Source organism: Sinocyclocheilus rhinocerous, unplaced genomic scaffold (genome assembly GCF_001515625.1).
Source record: "Sinocyclocheilus rhinocerous isolate Xijiao unplaced genomic scaffold, SAMN03320098_v1.1 scaffold748, whole genome shotgun sequence".
NCBI lineage: Eukaryota > Metazoa > Chordata > Actinopteri > Cypriniformes > Cyprinidae > Sinocyclocheilus > Sinocyclocheilus rhinocerous.
In genome coordinates, this window is record NW_015650693.1 from 144,362 (window position 1) to 156,909 (window position 12,548).

General features: G+C 37.2%; 3 protein-coding genes across 3 annotated transcripts; 2 read left to right on the top strand and 1 right to left on the bottom strand.

Annotated features, from left to right (window-relative positions):
- Positions 1-1,231: 1,231 nt before the first annotated feature.
- On the top strand, positions 1,232-5,870 carry LOC107712176 (keratin, type II cytoskeletal 8-like). The gene is made up of 9 exons (XM_016517330.1): positions 1,232-1,547; positions 2,759-2,967; positions 3,228-3,288; positions 3,812-3,907; positions 4,132-4,296; positions 4,673-4,798; positions 4,878-5,098; positions 5,209-5,255; positions 5,730-5,870. Exons 1-9 carry the CDS (start codon positions 1,260-1,262, stop codon positions 5,831-5,833), a joined length of 1,317 nt encoding a protein of 438 aa, XP_016372816.1. The 5' UTR covers positions 1,232-1,259; the 3' UTR covers positions 5,834-5,870.
- Positions 5,871-8,430: 2,560 nt separating this feature from the next.
- LOC107712191 (pre-miRNA 5'-monophosphate methyltransferase-like) lies at positions 8,431-10,479 on the bottom strand. Its single transcript, XM_016517350.1, has 2 exons — positions 10,264-10,479; positions 8,431-9,296 (listed from the first exon to the last, which is right to left on the bottom strand). Exons 1-2 carry the CDS (start codon positions 10,456-10,458, stop codon positions 8,736-8,738), a joined length of 756 nt encoding a protein of 251 aa, XP_016372836.1. The 5' UTR covers positions 10,459-10,479; the 3' UTR covers positions 8,431-8,735.
- A 166-nt stretch (positions 10,480-10,645) lies between these two features.
- On the top strand, positions 10,646-12,287 carry LOC107712187 (cytochrome c oxidase assembly protein COX14 homolog). The gene is made up of 2 exons (XM_016517346.1): positions 10,646-10,807; positions 11,933-12,287. Exons 1-2 carry the CDS (start codon positions 10,734-10,736, stop codon positions 12,120-12,122), a joined length of 264 nt encoding a protein of 87 aa, XP_016372832.1. The 5' UTR covers positions 10,646-10,733; the 3' UTR covers positions 12,123-12,287.
- The last annotated feature ends 261 nt before the right edge of the window (positions 12,288-12,548 follow it).

Consider the following 12,548-nt stretch of genomic DNA (forward strand, 5'->3'; position numbering starts at 1 on the left):
CTTTCATCTATCTTTGTTTATGAGTTTCATTTAACAGTTTGGATGCATCTAAATTATTATAGTTAAAAAAAAATCTTAATTAAAAATCTTAAGTCAAAACAATACAGAGACCAAACCATCTATCAAAACATAAAAAATACATTAAAATAAATCAAAAGAAACTAGAAAAAAAAAAAAAAAAAAAGTAAACCTTACCAGTAGATGGAGCTCTCAACATGTCTGTAACTGCATGACTGCTTGAGGGAAGACTGGTTTTGTCTGCATAGAAATACGTTGTTTTTGCTATTCGACATGGCTGGCATACCAAACAATTTATTAATCTTACAGGCAACAATAATCGAATGCAACATTGACCAAATGTCTTTCTATAAAAGAAAATGTGTATTTTACGTTTCTTGGCAAAATGAAATAGCATCTGATAACAGGAGCACATAAGGGAATTTAACCTGCTAAAAGTTAACATGGACATTTCTATTATTTAAAATAATATATAACAACATTATTTTAATATCTGTCACAAAACAATAAAGAGAGCAAAACGTCTATTTCAGTTTTCAAACAATTTACATGACAACAAAGCAAGCAAAAAGAGGTCTTACCAGTAGGTGGACCTCTCAACATTTAGTCTTAGTTTAACTACAACTGTTGGAGAGAAAAAAACAGCATGGTTTTGATGAATAGAAATACATTGTTTTTGCTATTTGAAATACCTGGCATAACTGCAAAAAAGGTAGACTTTACTCAGAACTCTATCAAATGTGACCCTTGACCACAAAACCAGTCATAATTAGCATGTAGCAATAGCCAACAATACATTGTATGGGTCAAAATGATCTATTTTTCTTTTATGCCAAATATCATAGGATATTAAGTAAAGATCATGTTCCATTAAAGGGGTCATATGATGCTGCTAAAAAGAACATTATTTGAAAACATGCAGTTAGTATGGGAATGTTGTTGACATGGGCCACATTAAACATTTAGATGGAACATGAGCATGGTGAAACAATAAGAAAGAGAGACTGAGAGAGCGAGAGCGTGTTCACTGCCCATCCAGGAGCTCAGATAAAGCAGACAGTGTGTACGTGTGTCCAATCTGAAACAGGTTTTCCCACAATAGGAACTCTCCACCCCATCCTGGTTGGACTTTAAAAGCCCAGCCTCTCTACAGAGAGACACCCGTATCGCTCAGGTCTTCCCACCTGTTCACATCTGAAACGTCTTCCACTGCAGCTCTCCACGGTTTCTCTTGTTCAACTATGAGTCTGAGAAGCAAGCGCATCAGTTCCAGCAGCTCTGTGAGGAGCAGTGGGAAGATGGGAGGCTACGGCTACAGCAGTTTAAGTGGGATCTCATTGGGAGCATCTGCCCCGAGCTTTAGCACCAGCTCTGCCTATCTGGGGCCTCCCATCACTAGCGTCTCTGTCAACAAGAGCCTGCTTGCGCCTCTCAACTTGGAGATCGACCCCAACATCCAAATGGTGCGCACTAAGGAGAAGGAGCAGATCAAGTCGCTGAACAACCGCTTTGCCACCTTCATCGATAAGGTAAAGTTGGGTCTCTTGTTCACAGAGAACATTTTGTAAAATTTCAGCCAAAAAGTAAAGGTCTTTGAATGTTAAAACCAACACAGCGATGATAAAGTCTTAATACGCTCGGCATCCCAAACCTCCGAGGGAAAGGTGATTTGGTAGACTCGCATGAAACCGATAGTTCTGTAGCGTGACCCATTTCTCTGAAGCCTGTAACCTGATAAAAGCAGGTCAGATCTGACCAAGCCACTGAAGACAGCACTATCCCAGTGAGTATGATGGAAGCTTTTGTGTGCCGGAGGACAATGCAACCGAATCCCAGGGGCCCGCTGGACTGAAATCGACACTTCAATCGCACTGAAGTACAACAAAGTCACTGTTGCGGGTCGGGGCAGGGTTGGGTTCTCCAACACGGGTCTCAGGTTGGCTTTTAAAGGGCTCAAAATTAAGGACTTACGAAGAACCCATCTAGGTCAGCGGCTACTCTCCAGAGTGTTAACGTTCAGCTAATGGGGAGTCATATTGCTCCGTTAATGAGTCCATCCTGGCAGGTTGGGCATCAATTAAAGCGGCCAGGCTTTCAGGATGTGCAGTGAACTGAAGAAGTCTCAAAGAAGTGCTCTTAAAATGCTGAAATTCCACCGAAGTGGACTCATTCTTCTTTGTTCTTATAAAAAGATGACAGGAATAACTTTAGTAACAGAGCATTAGTCAAACACTTTAATTAACCTACCTTATGTTCCTCAAGGAAGATTTACAATTAAGGTGAACAACTTTTACATCAATATTTCAGTATACTGGGTACAAATATGGTTACTTTGAGCGCAATTCTTTAGATGATGTTGTAGAAGCCACCTGAGGATTTACCTTTTGCTTCACTTAGCTCTGCTTAAAACATTTCTAATAACATTGAATACAGAGACTCATCAGTCATACTGAACCCATACTGAACTTATATTTAAATTCAAAATTTTGATACTGACACTAGAAATTTTAATTAAATAAATTAAATAATCATATAAATAAATAATTTCTGTATTATTAAATTAAATAATATACAAAATAATATATTAGCGCTAAAAATACACTTTCAAGTCAAATACATTTTTGACGATCGATAACATGGCACAAATTTCTCTTTATTTCTATATCTATTCCATATGAAAGACAAACTGAAAAAAATAATGAAAAACTGATTTAAAAAATATTTATTGTTACCTCTACAGGTGCGCTTCCTGGAGCAGCAGAATAAGATGCTGGAGACCAAGTTTGAGCTGCTGCAGGGCCAGACCCCGGGCCGGTCCAATGTTGAGCCCATGTTTGAGGCTTACATGGCCAACTTGCGCAGACAGATGGATGTGGTCAACAATGACAGGACCAAGCTGGACGGAGAGCTGAGGAACATGCAGGGACTGGTGGAGGACTTCAAACACAAGTAAAGTATTTAGATCTACATTAACACCACTGTTTACTGAACTTAAGAGGCTCTCCTGTATTTCTTTGAGAAACCAATTATGGAGCCACACATGCTAATGATTTTATTCTAACCTTGAACTGACACAGCTCATTAAATGAGTTTGGGTATCATCAATACCAATGGATCACATTTGCTATAAATGTGCATATAATATAAAATTTGTCCACATTCACAGATTCACATTCACAAATATCCACTTCGTATTTTCTTTGACTCAGATATGAAGATGAGATCAACAAAAGGAACAACCTGGAGAACGACTTTGTGATTCTGAAAAAGGTGGGATACCTAGATGACTATACGTCAGAGGTCAAAAATAGTATTTTTACACATTATGAAACACAAACCAATAGGTATGACCTCACTGTAATGTGGGGTTAGGGCAGGTTACAGAGTGAAAAGATGGACTTTTTTCAGGACCAGGGAAAGTTAAACTTTCACAACACGTTGAATAAAAGCAGCCCAGGAGAGGGAACAATGAAATGTTTGGGAGGGGTAAAGAGCTCTGAGCCTGAAGGGATCAGATCACCATTGACAAAAGCCTGGGTGGGGATGCGGCATTATTTATACACTAGAGGAGATCTGTTTTCAATGGCCTACCTACCGAGAGCAGCAAGAAGTCAAAGTTGCATACTAAAGATCTCCAAGAGATGTAGGTTTTGATATATCGATACAAGTCTTTTCTGGTGCATGAGGGAAGGGGGGTCGGGGTGGGGGGTTGTTGTTCAATGCCCAAGGAAGACATACAAGTTATTCAAGGTTGCAACTGAGAAGATGAAAAATGGAGTACTGTGTCTCGCAGGATGTAGACTCTGCGTATCTAGTGAAAGCTGATTTGGAGGACAAAGTTGGTGCCCTGACTGATGAGATCAACTTCCTGAGAACCATCTACGATGAGGTAATGCATATACACTTAGAAAACCAGCCATAAAACTACATACCAAACAAAGAATACTGTTTTTCTTTAAATATTTAACTACAATTTGCCATTTAAGGAAACAGTGGTTGGACCAAACCAAACATCTCGACTAATATGGCTTGCAAGAAATATACAGTACAGTGTTTACAGTAGTTTCCACACAGCTAAACTACACATAAACTTGCTTCATCTCTATGGATCAGGAATTGCGTGAGTTGCAGGCCAGCATTAAAGACACGTCCGTCATTGTGCAAATGGACAACTCCCGAAACCTCAACATGGATCATATTGTGGCCGAAGTCAAGGCTCAATACGAGGAGATCGCAGCCAAGAGCCGCGAAGAGGCTGAATCCTGGTACAAGTCCAAGGTAGATACAAAACACAAACGGTTTCCTTTTATAAATTGGTTGCCAAGTCAACATGAAATGCCATTTTCGAACTGTATTTCTGATTGACAAAGCACATTCAGTGACATAAAATCTAGGATGGGACCAATACATTGGGAATTTATTGGGTAGGTAAAGTCGTATCTTAACATTTTAATAAAAGATTTTGAAGACATTTTTTCCTTTGGAATGAGTAATCATTCACAAAAAGACCCAGAAGATGGATTAAGAAAGTAAATAGGGTACATTTTCATGTTGACGAGGTGTTTTTCTTCAGAACTTCATAAACAGCTTTCATTTTGGAACGGATATCAATCAATCAAGTGTACTGATCGTTTTTCCATCTCGTGCTGCTCAGTTCGATCAGATGTCCTCTCAAGCCATTCAGTACAACGACGAAATGCGAAACACTAAAGGAGAGATTGCGGATATCAACCGCATGATCAGCCGTCTGCAGAGCGAGATCGAGGTTATTAAATCACAGGTGAGAAATGTGCTACATCACCTTTGCTTTAACCAAAACCCATAGTGGTCGCTAACTCTCGATGCTACAATCGATTTAGCGCTCTAACCTGGAGAACCAGATAGCGGAGGCCGAGGATCGTGGCGAGATGACTGTGAAGGAGGCCAAAGGTCGTATTAAGGACTTGGAGGAGGCGCTTCAGAGAGCCAAGCAGGACATGGCTCGTCAGCTTCGTGAGTACCAGGAGCTTATGAACGTCAAGTTGGCGCTGGACATAGAGATCGCCACCTACAGGAAGCTGCTGGAAGGCGAGGAGGACAGGTAACGCAATGAGTCCTGTTTTAGCACAGTGTATTCTTCCTAAGAGGGGTGGAACTGAAATGTTAGCATTAATAAATATTGACCATCTCATTTTTTCTTACCTCTTACAGAATTGGACAGCAGCCCATTGTGAACATCCAGGCTGTTACCAACTACAGTAAGTGTAAATGGACTAATGGGACATTATTCATTACAACAATGGCCACATTATACAAACACTTCTACATGACATTGCCCATGGCGTTGTACAGCTTGTAATGTACTGTCTTTCCCTCTAGAGAGGGTTCTGGTTTTGTTTGTGATTTTAAAAAGCATTATTACCATTGGAATATGTGGAGATGCTCTTGAATTTTTGACACCTCTTGGTCAAAAGGCTTCTCAAAAAATATTTGCCGCTGGTCAATTCCTTTATGAAACAGCCACTTCCAATCAATTGTCCATGTAGAAATTCAAGTCTCAGTTTGTCTGAAAGTGAAAGAGGACATTCATCATCATATTACAAAAGTAAAATGGGTCACAAATCCCATTTCATGTTGAGTTCATTACCAGCATTTTAAAAGGCATACAGTGTGACCATCATACACAATCTGAAAACTTATTGTTTTTATTGAATTATTGTTTTTCTTCACAGGTTCCAAAGGGGTGAATGGTTTTCAGCAGAACAGCTCTCCATCACCTAAAATCCTGATCAAGACTACTGAAACCAGAAACAACACCAGATTCAGCACTCACTGAAATGTTAACCATTAACAAAAATGCTATACTATACCTATGACAGTTAACATTAAATATAGAAGTAGTTTTCTTTTGACTTTCTATGGATCAATGGGAAGAATCTGAAATTAATTTTCTGAAAGAACAAAGACCTTGTGTTTCATTGAAATACTATATATATTCAATATAAATACAAATTGAATGACTATATAAAATGAAATTATGGAATGATTTATTCTACAGAATTCAACATTTTTATTTTTGAAAAGGATAAAGCCTGCACATGATTGCAATACAACTAATGCTTTTAAAAATATATTTCTTTTTTCCTTCAGTCTGAACTATTGCATTTGATTATTTACTTATTATTTAGATTAGTGCTGTCAAACGATTAATCGCATCCAAAATAAAAAGTTTGTTTACATAAAATGTGTGTGTGCTGTGTATATTTATTATGTATATATAAATACACAATGCATGAATATATTTTAAAAAATATGGTATATTTATATATATAATGTAAATTATATGAATATAAATATATGTAAATATTTTCAATATATATATACTGTATGTCATGTATTTATATATACATAAATATACACAGCACACACAAATTTTATGTAAACAAAACTTTTGTTTTGAATGCGATTAATCGTTTGACAGCACTATTTTGGACACAATGTGTATGCAACAATTGTATACCTGCAACCCGATACACCATCTCAACAAACAGATCTGATTTCACCACTTGAAAAAAATGACAGTGCAGACAGTCCTGAAGTCATAATTGAAAATCATAATTGTGTGTGGTGTGAATAAAGACCTAAAGTAAGTTTAGTCAATGTCTGTAAGAACACAAACCATACAGAAGAAATAAACATTTACCTTTTTCAACAAGAAAGAAATGAGAAGGCCGGAAAAATAACACCAAAGTGAACATCTCAGCAGTGCAATTTGAGCATTTCTTCCTGTAAAACCTGTTCAAATGTAACAAAATAATTTGTTATTTGGCTACAGGCAAATACACATAGGACAGTCAATATGCACTCTGTGACAGTAAAACATGATATGATGATATTCTTCATATTGTCCTTGATGCTCCCTCTTCTCAATAGCTTGAAGCTTCATAAACTCACACAAACACCAACAACAGCCTTGGGAATCATTTCTGTTTGAGCAATATTTCAACAGAAGCGGTTTCAGTTCTACTGTAATCCCAATTATGAGAATTAGAGTAATTTTTGAGGAAGACAGGAGCCGTTTATACATGTCTGAAGGGGTTTTATTCAGCGCACCATGGTTAGTGAGGGTTTAACATTACCTTGAATCAGACAAACCCCAAATTTAATCAAAATTACATCCTGAAGAGCTTTGGGTGATGACAAGCATTATGGTGGAGCCAGAATACACCTACTTTCATTACCTAAATTGCTCCAAATTACTTAACATTCACAAACTCGATTAAGCTTGACTATGATAATAAAGGAAATTATATTATTTCTTACCACAAAGCTTCACAATTTCGCAGAAGCAGCTCTCCTCGTCCAAAACATCTTCGTTTAATGTATTTCTGGTTCTTTCACTTGATTTGTTCAAATTGAAGTGTCCAATAAACGTTATATTCAAATAATTACACATATAAGAAAGCGCGAACAGCCACTAAGTTAGACCGTTAAGTTATTCGTCTGTTAATTTTTGTTTGAATTCTGACTGAGAGCGCGGGAAGAGTTCTCTGTGACGTTCAGTCTGGAAACGCGCGCCGATTTTAGTAGGCTACACACACACATATATACAGTGTTGGGGAAAGTTACTTTTATAAGTAATGCATTACAATATTGCGTTACTCCATAAAAAAGTAACTAATTACGGTACTTAGTTACTTTTTATGGAAAGTAATGCGTTACGTTACTTTTGCGTTACTTTTAAAATCTGGACAGGGCTTGCTTGTTTGTTTTTAAAATAAAATTTCTAATAGAAATAAAAGTTCTATTTTTGGCAAATATAAAAGCCTTTTCACACCAAAAGTGAAACGAATAAGCCTCAGGCTGAAGGGAAAGTAAATGTACGTCCGTACAGTAGAATGCAGAAGAAGAAATTTCAACACACTTCAGCAATAAAAAAGACACACAAATTAAGGATGCTTTAAATCGATCAAAAGTGATGATAAAGACATGACATAAAGACATTGTTACAACTATATATATATATATCAGATAAATGGTGTTCTTCTGAACTTTCTATTCATCAAAGAACCCTGAAAAAATTATACTCAGCTGATTTAAACATAATAATAATAATAATCATAAATGTTTTTTGAGCAGAAAATAAGAATAGTAGCTAATGATTTCTGAAGGATCATATGTGACTGGAGTAATGATCGATGCTAAAAATTCAGCTTTGAAAATCACAGAAATAAATTAAATTTTAAAACACATTCAAATAGAAAACAGTTATTAGTAAAAAATACTTCAGAATTTTGCTGTTTTTGCCATACTTTGGATCAAATGATTGCAGGCTTGGTGAGGAGAAGAGACTTCTTTAAAAACATAACAATCTTACCGTTCAAAAACGACTGGCAGTGTACATATTTTTACTTTTTTGCTCATTTGTAAAATAAGCAGTTAAATATTGACTATATCCATCTGTCTGCAATTGTTAATTTAGAAATATAAATATAATCCAGGGGACAAACACATTCTTCTTCTTCTTAATAATACTCACTTGTATCTGTCAATTAGATATACTGTTACTAAAAAACATGTAAAATAAAAATGGCAACGCATACATAGTGCCCTCTTGTGGTTGCTAAATAGAATCATAGTCTACAAGACTAGGGTTACAGTCAAGTGTCAGTCCATAGTCCACAGCTGTAGACTGATCTTGACTGATTAAAACTTCTGTCCGACTGTTTTGCTCCAAATCATCGTCTTTTAAAGAGCAGAAGACTTCTGTCCCATGTTGTATTACCGAAACTCTGCACCAGATCCATGCTGCACCGCTTTTCCAAGTGCTCTCTAGCATGCGCAGCCGTGTCCCCTCGAATCTCAAGGGTCTTGAAGTGGTCAAAGTCACTGCGCCCCAGTTTGCGTAACCGGCGCGCAGCGGAGCGGTAACACTTCCACGGCTGTGCCTCCAGCAGCAGAAACTCACAGAGAGACGCCAGTCTGGAGAGGAGAGACAGAAACGCTGCGTCTCCGTGATTCAGATGCACCCACATAGTCACCGCAAAACAGGTGCACAGGTGGAAGCGGGGGCAGCCAAACCTTCCCAAGTAGGACTCTAGCACTGCCCGGCTCTCTGGATCATCTGTGATATCCAGGGGGATAAACTGGATATTCTGGGGAAAGGGGTTGGAGTTTTGCGCGCGAAGGATTAAATCCTGGTCCATGTCAAATCCAAGCAGATACATTTCTCTTTTAGAAAAGTCACTTCCAGAGACCTCCTCATGCAAGAAATGCTTGTAGAGAGCAACAGACAAGTCCTGACAAACAGAGGGAATAATACAAAACACATTTTGGTGATTAAAACCACTCATTCTTGAATATGTATGACAAAATTAAAGAAGTCTCATAAACAGCAGTTTAGCAACTTCTAGACAATAAAATTATTTACTGCTGAGCATAACTAGAACTGTTGTTGTTGTTTGTTTAAGATCAACCACATTAATTCCCATGACATTTTAAATATACTATTAAATTCCACGACTTTTCCATGTCTGGAAATCTGATATTGCTCGATTAATTCTAATTTATACTGGCTTTACATTCAGGGGGATAAACTGGATATTCTGGGGAAAGGGGTTGGAGTTTCGCGCGCGAAGGACTAAATCCTGGTCCATGTCAAATCCAAGCAGATACACTTCTCTTTTAGAAAAGTCACTTCCAGAGGCCTCCTCATGCAAGAAATGCTTGTAGAGAGCAACAGACAAGTCCTGACAAACAGAGGGAATAATACAAAACACATTTTGGTGATTAAAACCACTCATTCTTGAATATGTATGACAAAATTAAAGAAGTCTCATAAACAGCAGTTTAGCAACTTCTAGACAATAAAATTATTTACTGCTGAGCATAACTAGAACTGTTGTTGTTGTTTGTTTAAGATCAACCACATTAATTCCCATGACATTTTAAATATACTATTAAATTCCACGACTTTTCCATGTCTGGAAATCTGATATTGCTCGATTAATTCTAATTTATACTGGCTTTACATTTAACACTTCAAATGCATATACACAGACTGTTAATTGTTAGTAATATATGTCTAATAAGTTTTTTAAAAATCTGAAAGGTAGCCTAAATGTTAAGGGAAGTCAGCTTTATTGTGTTTACAGATAACCACAGCATACAAAGAATAAAAAATGAATTTAATAAGCGTAATATCTAATAATAAAAAGCACACTATGATGATTTAAACACGAAATGAGAGTAATCTGTCATTTTTACCCCTGAATTACATCCCACGTCCAGTATTAAAACGCGTTCAGAGCCGAGTTCGATGCCTTCCAGCAGAGTTTCTGGTATCAGACTCAGGCGATTCTCTGGCGGGTTGAAGGTGTAATAATTGATGAAGTTTCCATAAGGAGCAGCACCTGGATCTTCGTTTTCCTCTTTATTCACATGGGGAACGTGAGTCTCCATGTCTGTCCAACAACAAAATAATTCCTGACGGCGCGCGTTGCCATAAAAAAAACTAGTTCCTCATTTCGGTTCGATTGTACACATTTATAAATTTAAAAAGGCAGCCATTATAAAGGTAAAAGTCAGCCATTAAACCCGGATATTCGGTTCAGTGCTGTAAAATATTACCTTTAAGATGATGGAGTTTATAAACTCTCAGGAAAATTACGAGAGAAAAACGTTTTTACTACATTTGGCCCTTCTGCTTCGCCATAGCGTTACGAAAGTAACTGCGCATGCGCACAAACCATTTGCCTGACATTGATAACAGAATCGGATTTCCTCATACTTTGAGTAATAATTTAAACAGGTAAGACTCCACATTTGGCATATTTGAGGTAAACGCAGTAATATTAAACGACTCTAAAACAGTATTTATGTATAAGAAAGCTGACTAAAGCTTGTTTTCTGACTTTGTGGTTTAGATATAGAGCTGAGAAGCAAACTCATGCTGATGTGTTGTAAAACCGAAGAGAAATAAAATTAGCATGCACGAACAAAAGTTATAATCTTAGATGTCAGTTTTACATACATTCTAAATCATAAACGTCTTAAAGACATCTAATAAACGTCTATTTAACATCTGATAGGAGACGTCACATAGACGTTTTGCAGATGAGCAAACACTCTAAAAAAATATGTCTTGCAGATGTAAATGCAGACGTTATAATTTAAACAGGTAAGACTCCACATTTGGCATATTTGAGGTAAACGCAGTAATATTAAACGACTCTAAAACAGTATTTATGTATAAGAAAGCTGACTAAAGCTTGTTTTCTGACTTTGTGGTTTAGATATAGAGCTGAGAAGCAAACTCATGCTGATGTGTTGTAAAACCGAAGAGAAATAAAATTAGCATGCACGAACAAAAGTTATAATCGTTATTGAATATGGTGCCACCATTGTATTCCTTGGCGTATTTAAAGATCTTGAATATTGATTTTAAATCTAGAGCGACACATCTACACAATTACCGTTTTCAGATTTTCTTTAGTAAAACTGTGGCACATTTTTTTAAAACTATTATTCGTATTTCAGATCTTTTCAGATTTTTGAGCTTTGACATAGCACACGTACGTCTGTAAGACGTCTGTTAAAGATCTCCCCTGTTGAAAAAACCAGCATATGCTGGTTAGGTATGTTTTGACGGCGTCAAATAGACCTCTCCGTGATATGTGTATCCATGCTAACAATTTTTTGGTTCCCTGAACGTTCTAGAAATGTTATAGTTTTTGGTTCTCATGGCATTTCAAAGACAGTTTTTAAGGTTTGTGTTTGATTAGCCAGCCTTTACAGACATAACACATTCTTTTTAGGTTTGCAGAACGTTCCCAGAACGTTCTTATTTGGTTCCCCCACCTCACCTCACAAATGGCAAACATTAGGGAAACATTCTGTTTTCTGAGATGCTACTAATTCAACTCGGTTTTCACAGATCCATCATGCTCAGTGGGAAGCGCATCGCTGATGCGGGTTATAAGCTCTTCTCTGGCTCCATGATGCTGTTGACGGTGTACGGCGGATACCTGTGCGTCCTGCGAGCTCAGCGATACATGCAGAGACAGAAACAGCTGGATCTGGCGGCACAGAATGAGAGCGCGGCTTCAGAAACTATTAAAGACTGAAGACACGGGCTGTAAATAATCAGTTAACCTGACACGGATCATGTCACACGGGTGGGACAGTATGTGGCCCAGCAGATTGTCAGCAGAAACCCACCTGCGTTCGTGACCCTCGAAGGGTTCATTTGCCTTTTTGTGGAGTTCAGTGAGATCTTATGTGTTGTAATATATTAAATGATCCTTGTTAAATCTACTGTCATGAGTGTTTGTGCATGTCCTATAGATCTGTAGGGTTCCCACAGCTGTTAACACATGATTTTACCATGTTTTTCCAGGTGTGAAAATTATTTAAATAGTTTTTGTTCATTTAAATAAAGCTGAAATAAAACATAAATATTAGATGAAAAATTTAAATCGATCAGCCAACTGAAAACAAGTTTAGATTGAAGTACTAAAATAATACTATATCTTAAATATAAATTAAAACTA